The sequence below is a fragment of the Abramis brama genome, assembly GCF_963993115.1.
Source record: "Abramis brama genome assembly, chromosome: 16".
In the NCBI taxonomy this organism is placed as follows: Eukaryota; Metazoa; Chordata; class Actinopteri; order Cypriniformes; family Leuciscidae; genus Abramis; species Abramis brama.
In genome coordinates, this window is record NC_139978.1 from 35,057,570 (window position 1) to 35,073,636 (window position 16,067).

General features: G+C 37.6%; 1 protein-coding gene across 4 annotated transcripts in view; it reads right to left on the bottom strand.

The window, feature by feature from the left end:
• Nucleotides 1-15,698, bottom strand: part of sh3glb2a (SH3-domain GRB2-like endophilin B2a) — a 22,631-nt gene extending 6,933 nt beyond the window's left edge. For 2 of the 4 annotated variants that reach the window (XM_084087197.1, XM_084087196.1), the window contains exons 1-8: nucleotides 15,545-15,698; nucleotides 15,101-15,242; nucleotides 11,402-11,530; nucleotides 7,398-7,531; nucleotides 7,228-7,320; nucleotides 1,062-1,124; nucleotides 689-712; nucleotides 6-95 (exon numbers count right to left, since the gene is read on the bottom strand). In XM_084087197.1, the coding sequence (XP_083943323.1) occupies nucleotides 6-95; nucleotides 689-712; nucleotides 1,062-1,124; nucleotides 7,228-7,320; nucleotides 7,398-7,531; nucleotides 11,402-11,530; nucleotides 15,101-15,242; nucleotides 15,545-15,607 (738 nt within the window). In that variant the 5' untranslated portion in view covers nucleotides 15,608-15,698. The remainder of the gene's footprint in view (nucleotides 1-5; nucleotides 96-688; nucleotides 713-1,061; nucleotides 1,125-7,227; nucleotides 7,321-7,397; nucleotides 7,532-11,401; nucleotides 11,531-15,100; nucleotides 15,243-15,544) is intronic. The other 2 variants (XM_084087199.1, XM_084087198.1) reach the window with 1 other exon arrangement.
• Nucleotides 15,699-16,067: the final 369 nt, after the last annotated feature.

Here is a 16,067-nt window from a genome sequence, read left to right on the forward strand (position 1 = left end):
CTTACGTGTGTGCTGCTGATGCCCTCCAGGAGCAGTCTGGTGACCTCAGCCTGTCTGTCAAACTCTGTCTGAGCAACACGCAGTTCATGATCCGCCTGATCAGAGAGAGAAGGAGACATTACATAAGCAACATTTGCATCTAAACGCTGATCTGATGAAAACATAAATTGAATCTCAAGTTCATATTTAAGTCAAATGGAAACAAAAACAAGGAAATAAATATATTTTGATTTATTTTACATGATTTGTGTATTTGCGACATTATTTTTATGATTAAGAATCTCAATTTCCTCTGAATTTAGTTAAAAACAGCAACAACAAAAAAAATATATACAGTATATATATTCTGTTTAATGATTTTCATTACTGAATCACAAAATGTTTTTTTGGCATAGTTATGAAAATAATCTCACAACACAAAACATTTTAACATTCTTCACTATTTAAACTTTGTGTAAAATGTTTACTTTATACTAAATATTCGATGCATAATATTTAATTTCTTATTTTGAAATATGACCCAACGACTGAATCATCACGAGATTCAGTCAAATTGAAATTCAACTAACTTAATTCACTTGTGTGTACAAAGTGACGAATTAACGACAACCAAACCAGAAGACAGTAACAAAACATTTTGACAGAATATATATAAACATCAATATATATGTGATGATGTCACGCTTACTTTATCAAGCTCCTCATTCCAGAGCTGATCAGAGGAGAGAGAAAAATGCAGATAATATAATTCAGAATGCTGACCAAACTATAAACGTGTAATAAAACTGTTCAATAAGAGTGCAGAAGAATATGTGATTGGTTTGCTTATAGTGGTGAGTATGAGGTTGCTCATTTACTGTGCTGTACACCAGGGTGAAGCATGTAGATTTGTGTCATGGTAAAATAATCACAAACTCATGATGCACAGAATCAGCACTTTTGACAACAGAATGTCAGGATATTGAATGACAGGCTGTGTCTCATGAATATTGACACTGGATATGTAACAGAGTATATGTGTGTGTGGAGGAGGGCGTCTCAGACAGTGAAGATGTTCTCACCGCAGATGCACTGGCAGACAGCACATAATTACGCGGTCTGGTCTCTTGAAAGTCTGGAGCAGCCTGAAACAGACAGGAACACACTTTGATGCACTCCTCATGCCAAAACGCAATCAACAAATAATGCTGCAAATATTTTAGGAAAGAGACTGACTGGCACCATTGAACTATGGGAAGAAAACTGCTGGTCATTGTGGGAAGCTTTTAAATGCCATGCATCAGAACAACAGATAGATTCAAAGATCAGAATATTGTGCGTAAGCTTGTTCAAATCTAGATGATATTTAGCTGATCTTTAAAAAGTATGATAGTGATAGTAGAAGCATCTGATCTTTGATCTTGCGGAAAAGCAAAATAAAGAAATACGTGAACTGAAATAATGCATTTTTTTGGTGTGCATTATCTATAAATGATGATGCATTAATAAATCCAAAACAAAACAATTATAGTGGGTATTTATTGTTATGATATGATGGAATAAATGATCACATAATCGCTGCAATTATTGCAAAAAATTAAGCTATGTTGTTGCATTTTGGAAATTTGGATTTTGGTAACACTTGACACAGTAATAACAATAAATTATGCATAATTACATGCAACTAACCCTCAACCAAACCCTAATCCTACCCTAACCCTATAGTAAGTACATGTAGTCACTTAATATTACTCAAATATATAATTACACTGTAACAATGACACCTTAAAATAAAGTGTAACCTGGATTTTTAATGTTTACTCTGATTCATGTAATTACATCATATCATTTAAAAGTAGGTCTTATGTAAATCCTGGCAAGTGGAATGCATGAAAAATGAAGGAACAAAACAAAGTCTTTGTTGCTGTCACTCAAAAATGTTAAAAAGGCAGAAAAGCATAATGAGGAAATTGACTGCGATACTCACTTCTCCCTCACACTGTGAAGGTTAAAGCAGAGACACGCGGTTAGTGCTCATAGTGTCAACAGGGGAGAAATCGCTCAATATTCACAACAAACACGAGGAAGAAGTGATGCTATCAAAGCATGACAATAAGAAAGGGGAATGAGAGGGTTGGGAATCGAGAACCGGTACTTATTAAGAACCAATTACATATGAGAGGCGAGTTTTCCAGACTACCAAACCTGTAAATGCAGCGTACTGTGAGGGACATGACACTTTTGTTTTGTTTTTACAGATGTGGAGCATGTTTTTCCTCAAGAATTATACTGTTTATTTCTGATTTGCCATGACTGTTCATCATTCGACAAAACTTGAGGTCAGTAAATGCAATAAGGCTCGTTTTGAAAATCATTATCTGTTATTTCTTCCTCAAACGTCACCTTTATTTTTATAGTGCTTTATACAATAGAAATTGTTTCAATTCATCCTCAGTAATAAGCAGGGGGAAAAAAACAGAATTAATGATGCAAACTTCAAATTAAAATTCCACTGTAGAGCAGCTGAAGCTGATAATAGTGTCATTAATATTATTAGAAAACACTGTTATGCCAATAGGCCGCTGTACGTGAGCTGTATCGTTCAGTTTCGTTCCGACAAACGGGGCACTACTTTTTCTTTTGCTCAATATGTTCAACGTTAATAAAAGGTATCCAAGCAAAAAGTTCTCCACGCATTATCCTGCAGTTAATGAGAAAAGTGTAATTTATTGGCGCACTATATTGACTGCGTATTGAGACATAAAACTGTTGAGCTAGATTTTCAACCAATCAGCATCGAAAATGTAAGTAGGTCAGAGCCGAAATCAAGCCAATATCACTACGCACATGTAAACATGGAGGAGGACGTAAGCAGCGCATCTTCATCTGATAGCGGCGATCAAGCTCGATTAACACCCGTAAAGTGTATTCTTCATGTCGGAAAAGATGGTGGGAAAGGTCCGCAGCCCTTTACTGAAGTCCGATGGGAAAAAAATCAAGCATTGTGCGTAGGAATGGCTCAAAACGTCGGACACTACGGAGCTAACGTTAGCTATTGCTAATAAATATGTTGCCCTCAAACCGGTCTCTGATGTCCCAACAACTACGGGTTTCACCCGGCCTGCTATCGGTGTTTTATAGACAAAAAAACGCTTGACTTGTGTGTATGTGTGTGATGGGTAGGTTTAGGGGTCGGGTTAGAGTGTGTGTGTGTGTGTGTGTGTGTGTGTGTGTGTGTGTGTGTGTGTGAGAGAGAGAGAGAGAGAGAGAGAGAGAGAGAGAGAGATGGGTAGGTTTAGGGGTCGGGTTAGTGTGTGTGTGTGTGTGTGTGAGAGAGAGAGATGGGTAGGTTTAGGGGTCGGGTTAGTGTGTGTGTGTGTGTGTGTGTGTGTGTGTGTGTGTGTGTGAGTGTGTGAGAGAGAGATGGGTAGGTTTAGGGGTCGGGTTAGTGTGTGTGTGTGTGAGTGAGAGAGATGGGTAGGTTTAGGGGTCGGGTTAGTGTGTGTGTGTGTGTGTGAGAGAGAGAGAGATGGGTAGGTTTAGGGGTCGGGTTAGTGTGTGTGTGTGTGTGTGAGAGAGAGAGATGGGTAGGTTTAGGGGTCGGGTTAGTGTGTGTGTGTGTGTGTGTGTGTGTGTGTGTGTGTGTGTGTGTGTGTGTGTGTGTGTGTGTGAGAGAGAGAGATGGGTAGGTTTAGGGGTCGGGTTAGTGTGTGTGTGTGTGTGTGTGTGTGTGTGTGTGTGTGTGTGTGTGTGTGTGTGTGTGTGAGTGTGTGAGAGAGAGATGGGTAGGTTTAGGGGTCGGGTTAGTGTGTGTGTGTGTGAGTGAGAGAGATGGGTAGGTTTAGGGGTCGGGTTAGTGTGTGTGTGTGTGTGTGAGAGAGAGAGAGATGGGTAGGTTTAGGGGTCGGGTTAGTGTGTGTGTGTGTGTGAGAGAGAGAGAGATGGGTAGGTTTAGGGGTCGGGTTAGTGTGTGTGTGTGTGTGTGTGTGTGTGTGTGTGTGTGTGTGTGTGTGTGTGTGTGTGAGAGAGAGAGAGATGGGTAGGTAAATAAATAAATCAAAATTAAATCTTGTTTACAATAATCATTCCTGTGAATATGTACATGTAGTGCAGTTACTGCTCGTGTATGCAAATTAACAATTCACCATTAAATGTTATTTTTAAAAGTGTTTTTTTTTTTATATACTTTTGAGTTTAACTTGGAGTGAGATTTGGGGAGATTAGGGGGGGGTTGCAAAAAAAAACTTGCATCACAATAAGTGTATTGTGATTGTCAAAACATTTTAGTAACTAAACTGAATTTTATTAGGTTTTGTGACATGTTACAATGTTTAGGCTATATGGTACAATTTCTGGTAAGCTACGTTTTTTTTTAAACAAATTTCTTGAAACAAATTTCACGATTTCAATTCAATTCTTGCGATTTGATTTAATATTGACTCATTTGGATAAATATTAGGTACACAAGATAGGCGTTCATTTTTCTCAAGAAAAAAAAATGCATAGGCTACATACAGACAGCCCTATCAGCTGGTAGTATTATTTAAGGTTAAAAATAACTCACATTAAATATAATGCGTTTTTTATTATAATAACAACTTTATTTAATGATATAAGTACAAATATAATAAATATGTAATATAGTGCACATATTTAGCAAAATACTCTCTATAGCTCTTTTTCTAGCCAACTAACGTGCCTATATTATGGTCATTAAATGGCTTTCCTGAGGTAGGCTAAATGTTATGTGACATAATTGTTCTCCAGCTGTTTTGTTGACCCCTTTGTTTGTTTGATTGATCGATCGATATTATGTATGAAGAATATAGGCTACATTTCGGTAAGCTGTACTGTTTCTTTCACCATTGTTCATTCGTGTTTATTTAGCCTACTATTAGCTAGAGATGATCGGGTCACGTGCCGCTATAGGGATCTGTCGCGTCACAAATACAAACGCCAAAACGGTATTTATTGTTTGAATTTCGTATAAAATTGACAGAATCTGAGAGCTGAGATTTTTTTCATATCATAACTAACCTGCTCTGTCTAGTCTGTCGGTCTCCATGTCCTCTTTGCTTCGCGATTTTTCTGTGCGTGAGAAAATGGATGTGAAAAGTGTCAATTGCGTGAGTCTCACGGTGAATGCGTGAGAGTTGGCAGCTCTGTTATTATATTTTGGCTTAATTCTATTTGTTATTCAGATTTTACCTCAAATATTACCTTTGAATTGGAACAACATAATGAGAAGTAATTGGGATGTTAATGCTACAGTAGAAGTTTTCTTGATAATCTTATCATGTTTACATGTTTACAACTTCAGGTATATCACACATTTCAAACTGGTTTATTTTGTACTTCAAGTGGTAATTCGGCATATTTGGGTTTATATGATAAACAGGTTTGAAAGTGCAAAATTCCCTGTTTTCCCTTTTTTTCAAAATGGGCACCTTTAGCATCATTTTTCTCAAAAACTGCAAGGTTGTGTGTGGAGAACTTTTTCCTAAGGAATCTCTATATATTTCTGATGTTAAATATAAAAAAAGTAGGTAGTGCCCCATTTGGTGGAACGAAACCATATTTCTAGGCCTCTTTTAGGCTACCGACAGCGGCCTACAATGATACTCAGCTATATTTCATCACGACAAGTGTGTTAAAGATATTGAAATATTGGATGACCAGTATTTTCTGTCTATTAAATTCGGATAAGATTGAGATATTGTTTATTGGACTAAAAACCTGTACACAGAATCTCTTCGAATACAGTTTGCATCTAGAAGGATGTACAGTTACTTCATCCTCTACAGTTAAAGGGATGGTTCAGAGTAAAATCAACCTAGGGTCCTTTGCACCATGACCTCGAGCCAAACACCCCCCCCCAGAAGCCTTTTTTCCCTTGGCTGAACATTATTAAAGTTGCTAGTGCAGGCGCTAATGGATCCAAGGTTGTATCTCATAAATTACCTCACTAATAATACCCAGAATGACACCAAACTTCTATAGTAGTACAAATAGGTTCTGTACTCATAAAACGAGGCATTGGAAAGTTTGTAAGTACATCAGGAGTTCATTTAAATAACACTTGCCTGACGGCTCATGCTACCGCTAACCCGGACGTCGAGGTCACTTCCGTGATTTGGGAAAAGCCCGTAAAAGTCCTGGCAGAAAGCGATGCATAATGATGTAGTGTAACGACGCCCAGTTCCAGGAATGCACTAACATTCTGGGCATTATTAGTGGGGTAATTTACGAGATAGATCCTTGGATCCATTAGCGACTGCACTAAGCCATCCGGCTGATATCTCTAAATAAGCTCTAACTTTAATAATGTTCGACCAAGGGAAAAAAGGCTTCTGGGGGGGTGTTTGGCTCGAGGTCATGGTGCAAAGGACCCTAGGTTGATTTTACTCCGAACCATCCCTTTAAAGACCTGGGTGTTATATTAGACAGCAACTTGTCTTTCGAAAATCATATTTCATATGTTACAAAAACGGCTTTCTTCCACCTCAGAAACAGTGCTAAACTCCAGAACATGCGATCTGTTTCTGATGCAGAAAAGATAGTTTATGCATTTGTAACCTCTAGACTAGATTACTGTAATGCATTCCTAGCTGGTTGTCCAGCATCCTCAATAAACAAGCTACAATTAGTCCAAATTGCAGCTGCGAGTGCTTTACCAGGTCATGAAATCATGATCATATGAACATATAACACCAATTATATAATCTCTACACTGGTTACCTATTAAGTTGAGTATCAATTAAGCCCTAAATGATCTTCTATCACCTTAAAATGAACTCTGGGCTTCTGGTAGTCCTAAAGTCCACTAAAGGAGGGAGAGCGTATTCACATTAGGCTCCTAAACTCTGGAATAGCCTTCCTGATGATGTTCAGGGCTCAGACTCTCCCGGTTTAAATCTAGATTAAAGATGCATCTCTCAAGGCAAACATTCACATAATATATCTCATAACCTTGTACTCCAGTTATATCTGATGAAATGTGCATGATTATATTCGCTTGAAATGTTATGAACAGCAGCTACACTAATTATTTTCCATTTGCTTTTCTGTTTCTACCCCTGGGATGCCCATTATTATTCAGCTCAATTCAGTTAATTGCTCATTCAGTTCAGTTTCAATAATACAATCTGATTGCGTGAAACAGAATCAGAAATGCTGAATCCCCTATGATTCCCATTCCTAGAGAAAAGAGAGGGTAAATGAGGAGAGAACGGGGTAAATGAGTCTTACAGCCGCTTTGGCCTCCGCTGCTCTGGCCTTCTTGAGTCGAGCTTTACAGGCATCGAGATCCAAGCGCCGATTCTCCAGGAGCCGCCGCTCTTTCTGTAAAGCCAAGAGCATTTCTCAATGCATCAGAATCGTGCTGATTAACAGAGATACAATCATATAGTCAAACTCACAGAAATGGTCCTCCAGTCTCCCTCCAGGAAGTTGCGCAGGGGTGTGAGGAAACTGATGGATGAGGTCTGCAGAAAGTCTCTCTGAGCGCCGCCCAGTCTCCTCTGGCAGTCGCCCACCTTGATCAGCGTGCTTCCTACACACACACACACACACATGAGTCAAAGTGTGGGCAGATATAGAATAAAAACATTTCCCAGTGTTTAAAGAGCATTAATTCATTTGGTAACACTTTACAATAAGGTGCATTAGTTAGTGTATTAACTAACATGACCTAACCATGAGCGGTTACACTTTATTTTAAGGTGTCATTGTTACAGTGTAATTATATGTTTAAGTATTGAGTAATATTAAGCAACTACATGTACTTACTATAGGGTAGGATTAGGGTTTGGTTGAGGGTTAGTTGCATGTAATTATGCTTAATTTACTGTTATTACTATGGTAAGTACATATAACATATGTAACAAGGACACTGTCAAATAAAGTGTTACCCCATGAGCAATACATTTGTAGCTGTATTTGTGAATCTTTGATAATGTTAGTTAGTAAAAATACATCTGATCATTGTTTGTTCATGTTAGTTCACTGTGCATTAACTAATGCTAACAAGATTAATAAATGTGCAGTTCATTAATAGTGCATGCTAACTAATGTAGTTAACTAATGTTAACTAATGAACCTTATTGTAAAGTGTTACTGTTACGTTCTATACGTGTTTGTTGTTGTGCTTTTGTTTTTGTTTTTCCCTCCCTCTCTTGTACGCCGTCTATTTGCTCTCAGGCTCCTGTGATAGGCCGTGTCAGCTGTCTATCATCATCAGGGCGGCTCTTCGGCGTCCAATCGGCTGTCACCCAGCTGTTTTAAAAGACTTCCAGCGCGTCTCATTTAAAACACTCATCAGTGTTTTATTTTTGCGTTTGATTTTTCAGTTTCTGTTGTTAAATAACCCTAATGTAGGATAACCTGAACCCCTAAACCCCGAGGATTACACTGATGTTAAAATAACACTTCTTATGCTACAGTGATGTTCACTTTCAGAAGTTTAGGGATGTTTTCTTGTCACAAAAAGAATGTGAAACATGTATGTAAGTTATATGATTTTAAAGATATTTTAAAGATAATTTAAGTTTATTTTACACACTTTAAGCATTATCGTATCGCATATTGCATGATTTAATGAGTTATTGCATATCGCACTTTTCTTCATTATCAAGCAGCCCAAGTAGAGAATTATTAATAGGCTATAATTCATGTCGGGTGGCCTTGATTGTTTGCCAGCATGGATAAGATAACAGCTGTCATTGATGTTTTGCAGCGCAAAATCTGACCGAACGGATCCGTACAGGAAAATAACGGTAATTTTCGTTTATTTTATCTTCAGCTCGTTAGATCTAGAATTCTGAAATAAAATAACACAACATTAGAAAGCTATCTTTGTGGGCCAACGTGTCACCCTCGCCTTGTGATGGCGTTGAATTCAAAGGGGAATAGGACATGCGCGTTTAGACATGGTCGGATGTCCAAATATCGGATATGTATCTGATTTAAAACCAAATTTGGAAGTGGCTCAGATTGGATGCGTAAAAATACGGATATCGTGCAGATTTTTGAGCTTACACACGTGCAACAAATTCTGATCCATGTCAGAAGTGAGCAAAAAAATTATTAATTGAGCTTGTTCATGGTGTATATATCCCACTGTTTGCCATTTGTTATTAATATTAGGAATTTACAGATCCTAATTTTAGATCCATAAGAGGTTTTGTGCAATTTTTGAGTTCTGCAAATAGCAATCAATGGAGATTCGATGTGGATCCAAAATGGAGACGAATCGTCACAGCTGGTTGAGAGAGGGAACAAACACACATTAGTCCGAGCAGCTGTTCGGCCCACTGAATCAATAATGAATGATGAACGGCTCTTTACATCTGCAGCACACACTGGTTTCAACTGCGAAATTGAATCGGCTGATCTAATCTTGTTTGACCTAAAAATAAAGCTTCCATGAAACTAATCAAATGTAATTCAATGAGTATTCATTGATCATGTGACTAGGTCAGATGTTCTTAATGCTCTGTGGATCATCTCAAATCCTGCTGGAGAATATGATCATCAGGTTGTGTTCATTGCGGCTGTCATTAAAGTGAAGGAGACACACACCAAATACTGAAACATTCTCAAATTGTTTCATTAAATTAGTTAAAAACTGCATTAAAATTAGAAAATTGTAAACAAAAGCATTTAAATGTACTGTATGTGGAAATTATAGCGTGCTTTCTTGACATAAGCAAACCTAATTAATGGCCTACTGCAAATGCAGTCAAAAGATAACAGGAAAAAAAGACTCCATTAATTTTACAAATAGACACTTCAAGGTTTTCTACTTTAGATGGGCCGTGCATTAGTCCCGTACTTACAGAGATCAGCCGTGTGTTTCCCCTCACACTACAGCCCATCCTACAGCATGTGGTCAGTCACGGGACGTTAATGAGCCATTTAAAACCACTAAGTGCACTTTAGTTTGAGAAGAGAAAAACCAGAACGCCCAGTTCCCTCTCCACTGCATGGATCTATTAGATATTAGAAGTGGGAACCAAACACAGCAATAAAACCATTTATCATGGTAGTATAGAAAACAAAAAAAACTTCAACACTGGAATTCATATTTATTCACTTATTAATAGCTATTGACTAATATTATATATACACTAATCCATATTTAATGTAGTCAAGTCAAATTTATTTTTGACACTTTTTGACAATACAAGCTAAAATCATTATGTTAGTGTTTATAATATCTTAACGTCTTCATGCCTTATAGCCGGATTTAGTAGATTAGAGTTGTGCGATATATAATATAGTCATATTTTACAATGATACAAGCAATCAACCAGCTGAGATTTGCTATATAGGCCTAGTATATATACAGGTGAAACTCGAAGAATTAGAATATCGTGCAAAAGTTCATTTATTTCAGTAATTCAACTTAAAAGGTGAAACGAATATATTATATAGACTCATTTCATGCAAAGTGAGATATTTCAAGCCTTTATTTGTTATAGTTTTGATGATTAGCCTATGGCTTACAGCTTATGCAAACCCCAAATTTTCATAAGATGTAAGCCATAATCATAACAAATAAAGGCTTGAAATATCTCACTTTGCATGTAATTTTCTATATATTAGTTTCACCTTTTAAGTTGAATTACTGAAATAAATGAACTTTTGCACGATATTCAAATTTTTCGAGTTTCACCTGTATTGCTCTACGCAAGTATGATGCATGAATGCAAATAAAGTTGGACGTACATATGACCCTTTATATAAAGTTGGATATATATTTTCTTTTCCCCTGTTTTTGTTCATAGTGACAGATGAATTTTGCACCCAATTATTAATGTTTTTTTGATTGCACACATGACCCTTGGCGCATCTTCATATCTACGGAAAGTTATAAAAGGAAAATCTCTGTGGGAGAATGCTGGCCAGGAAATGACATCAGACACTGCTGTGACCTCTGACACTATTGATCACTGCGATGGGGAACATGCATGGAGAAAGAAAATGCATCGAGATGTATTGGTTGGGCTGTTTCCACACAGCCTGCAGGGAAAACCCATCAGAGACTAGGAAATCAATTCAATCACTGAAAAACTTTCTGTGCGGTTTAATTATTCCACCACTTAAAGAGCGCACCGCTAACTAACCTATTGTGTTTACAAATGACATCTACAAAAGCAGCGTTAGAATTACAAATGTCACTGAATTAAATTAAGAGCAACGTTTGAGAGCCAAATCAATGGATTTGTCCTCAATCCAGCCGTGTTCAGCTTATTCTACTCGTACAGACAAAATAAATCAAGCATTTACTCTTGGCAGCCAAAACTGCAGGTTTGTGAAGATGCAACATTTGCTAATTAATATGCATTGGAAAAAAAGGGATGCATGAATGCAAATTGTGAAGACACATGATTGGTGAACATTTCTGAGTTTGGATTCTTACCATACGGGGTTCCTGGTCCGAACTCCTTCGCTGCCTCCAGCATGAACTGGCCTAATATTTCTCCATTAGTGGCTCGCGGTGGAATCTTCCGGTCAAGCTTTTCATACAGGAACTCTTCGATGCGAGCACCTGCCGCACAAACAGACAAATAACAAGTCAGGGCTCCAGACTGCGACTAAATGGTTGTGTTTTTTGACATTTTTTCCTGCTGGTGTGACTAAATTTTGTTAGAGGAGCCACTAATACACTGCTCAACTGATAAGAGTTGCCTATTTCTGTTACATAATATGAGACACGACAAACGAAATGAAAGCGGAATGAAACCGCGCTATCCGCCTTATTCCTGCACCCCATGACGCTGTGCGCGAATTATGTGTGTAACTTCCGTCAAGCTGTAAACAATCAGTGAAACGCTCGCTCTATGAACGCAATACGTTAAAAAAGTGTCACAATGAGATGATATAAATCTACTCACCCTTCAACCATCGAACATTAAAAGGAAATTTAAAAGTATAAAAGCATCAAGGTATTTCAACAGATCAAACAACCCCAAAACCACGAGTCTTTGGTTAAATATCACTGTAGTAATATCTGTATTATGTAACTTATGTTGCCTTAAAGCCACAGTATGGAATTTTTCTCCACTAGGGGTCGCTAACCTCTTTACAATAACAAAGGCGTAGTTTGATGACGCAACATTTGCTAAGAATTATGGATCTTGTCGTCAACGTCAAGCCGACCGATCTAATAATGTTTATGGATGACTGAATACAGATGCTTTTATCATGACTGTGATATGAAGCAGTTCGGGATTGCTAAGAGACAGCTATCAGCTCCACACGCGACGCGAGTCCCGCGGATATAAAAGGAATATGGACATTTCATTCTACCGAACTACACGCAGAATCACTACTCACAGGTCAGTTTATTAGACAAATTAAACTTGTGAGGTAACGCAGCGCTGTTTCATTGGTCTAACATTAGCCTACACTAGCACACTAAACTGCATTTAAATGTGTTGAAATGTATGTGTTAGTTTGTTTGTATGAGACTAGCAGTAAGCTAGATCAACATTAGAATAACATACAGATCGTATTTTAACATTTTATCATTGTTGAACTATATAACATTGATTAGTTTTATGTAAATGTGCTCACCTGTTTAATAAAGTACATGTAGGAGCGGTCGAAGTCTCGGACGTGGAGCTCTCGTTTATATACTGTCTATGGGAGCTCTCGGCATCTCGAAAACACCGCGCTGATATTGATTCTCGTTTTAGTTCTCCTTTTTTATCCAAAGTCTGCTTGCCATGGTCCGTAATGTTTGAACGAAACAACAACAGCGTGCAGATAGACATTGCGAACTCCACAGTTGTCTGCGTCTGCCGCTTTGGTTAATCAGAGGGCTCTGGTTCATAGCTCTGGTTGCCATGGCAGTACGAGCGGAAACCATAGGCGGAAACCAGGGACAACGCGGATATGACGCCATTGACTGCGACAAAACGGAAATAAAGAAACGTGCCGTGTCTAAAAATTTAATTAAAATTTCTCCTGGTTTGAAAGTTGTTGGAAACAGTCGGGATAATGTAAGTACACAACTAAAAAAAATATATAACATAGATATAGTGATTTTTGATAATTTTAAAGCAAAAAAGTTACATATTGTGCCTTTAACCAAAAATGTTCATTAACTTTAGCATTACGTGATGCTATTTCAAAGTGATTTCCGTCATTTTGACTGATAATAAATTGCATTTACCTGTGAAAACAAACCTGGAAAGAGACGTGAGGATCTGAGGAGAATAATGAGAGATTCGTCTTGCATTCCAGTGAATTATTAGTGGAATATATATTGTAAGTTAAATTCGGGAGAACAGACCACAAATGTTCAGCATATGTTGGCCTTTTTCATACTTTTACAGCGGATTGCAAAGGGAAAAAATAAAATAATCACGAGGAAAAGAAAGCAGCGACTGAAAAGAGCTCTTGCCATAGATATTCTTGTTATAACATGTCACGTTAAAATACCAAGTTGGCTATAACGTTATTCTCATGATGTCTGAAAATAAATCATGAAGGAAAATTGACAGATCAGATTTTTTTTGATGGGCAACCTTATGATTTGAAATGATTCGTTTCAGTCTTTTTGAATGGAAGTTCACCAAACCGGAAGTGCCTCCCATAATTCATAAAGGTCAATAAAGGTCGTCAGGAATAAGGAGGATAGGACCATTTGTCAGCTCAGAGCAATAAGAGAGAGCGCAGAGTAAACTCAGAACAGGCACTCGCGGGCCGAACTCGATCACGTGACACTGTTACTACACAGAGATCCAGTGAGAAGCATTTGAATTCGCTGCAGAATTAAGCATCTCAGATCAAACCTGAGCTGACGTGGAAACCAGGAGACATTGTGCCATGAACGAACGAGTTATAAAAAGGCTTTTCAATCCACAAATCACCAACATACAAGGATTTAATGTAGCAAGGCTGACTGTAACCATGGTATTGTGGCAGAAATAGTCAAATGTTTTTACATTATTAATTTCAGTGTTCGAACAAACCTTTTGAGAGTGAAATTCAAGCACTTTTCAAAGTCGTCACACTTTTTTCTAGCACTTCAAAGCTCTAAATATTATCCAATAGTTTTTTATTTTTATGATATGAATATGATACAAAATAATCATATTCAAATCAAACAAGTTAGGTTAAAAAAAATGAATAAGTAGTCCGATTGTATAATGATTCAAATGTGTAATTTTATAGATTACGTTATTAAGTACAATTTTCATATAAAAGTACAATTACAATATACCATTTTTTTTGTAAAAGTACAACATAATATTTGACGATCTGAGCATTGCTTTATTAATTTACTATGACATCTGTCAGTAATTGAGAATTTTACATTATAAACTAATTTCTTATCATTTTTAGATGTTAATTGACCAAGACTTATCCAGCATTTTCTCCAAAAACTGAATAATGCCACAACCATCATACACAGTAGTTTATGTTTGATCAAAGCCAAAATAAGATATTTATTACATAGACATTTATAGATGAAACACAGCTCACATAATTAGGCAAAAGAGCCCTTAAAGGGATAGTTTACCCAAAAATGAAAATTATCTTTCTGTCATCATTTGCTCACCATCAAGTTGTTCCAAACCTGTATGAGTTTATTTGATCTGTTAAACACACAAAAAAGATATGTTGAATAATGTCGGTAACCAAACAGTGGATGGAACCCATTGACTTCAATATTATGGAAATAAAAATATACAGGGTGGGCCATTTATATGGATACACCGTAATAACATGGGAATGGTTGGTGATATTAAAGTCCTGTTTGTGGCACATTAGTATATGTGAGGGGGCAAACTCCTCAAGATGGGTGGTGTGTACTAATATATACTAATGTGCCACAAACAGGACTTTAATATCACCAACCATTCCCATGTTATTACGGTGTATCCATATAAATGGCCCACCCTGTACTATGGAAGTCAATGGTTCCCCACAACCGTTTGGCTACCGATCTTCTTCCAAATATCTTCTTTTGTGTTCAGTAGAAGAAAAAAACTAATACAGGTTTGGAACAACTTGAGGGTGAGCAAATTTGTATTTTTGGTCGAACTGTCCCTTTAATTGAAGCGTGTTTAACGTTAATTGTGTGTGTGAGTTCTGGGCTCCTGCTTACCGGGGTTCGGCTGCAGCAGAACTTCAGTCTGTCTGTAGATTTTCTCGGTCCAGTTTTTGGTGCAGTCAGCTCTGGACAGCAGACTCTCGAAGTGAGTGTCCAGCTCGGTCTTCTCAGCCTGTCCCAGTTTCTCCTCTGTAAACTGGAGCAAAAGTAACGAGATCAACGAGAATCTGTTATATTCCTGAGAGGAAACGCATCAAAATAATTACAAACACCCTAAAATATCTAAATAAGCCTCATGTTCAATCAACATCACCATTTAACTGTTAACGTTACATAATAACTAATTATTTTTTAGTACAGTGGATTTGTGATGATATCTGTAAAAACGGCTTCGTGTTTTGGTGTAAACGCAGAGTCACGCGCAACACATCAACTGTCTACGACACTCTGACCGTTGCGTTTAAACTCATATATTTATCCATAAACGAGGCTTCATACCTGAACAGCCCGAGAGAAGAATATTCCAGCATCTGTAGCGAGTTTCCTCACGTTGAAATCCATGTTGTAAGCGGAGAAAGAGGCGGAATCCCCGCGGCATCAGGCGCTCCGCAGAGGCCAGTGTGTTTCTGTCGCTCAACCGTTTCTGCAATTCACTGTTTATTCCTCTAGAGGGCGCTCAGCGGCTCACAGACGCAATCCTCCATTTAGTAGCATTTAAATCTCAGTATGGTTTTAATTTTTCCTGTTGGAAACGTTTGTGTATGTAAGAGTATTATCGTTATAATCCGTAAATTCTAAGGATTAATATCTTATTTATTAAGCCAGTAAATCAATCTCTATAAAATGACTATCGGTGACCAGACTCACACTGTGATTGGTCCATTCTAGCTGCGCTGAGTAAAGTAACAGGAGTCACGTGACTTAAGGCTGTTTCTCGTTTTAGCCTATGGTTTTAGCACATATCCCGACCAGAGAATGTCTACACTAATTTAGTCCAGAATTTGACACTGAGAAGTAAATA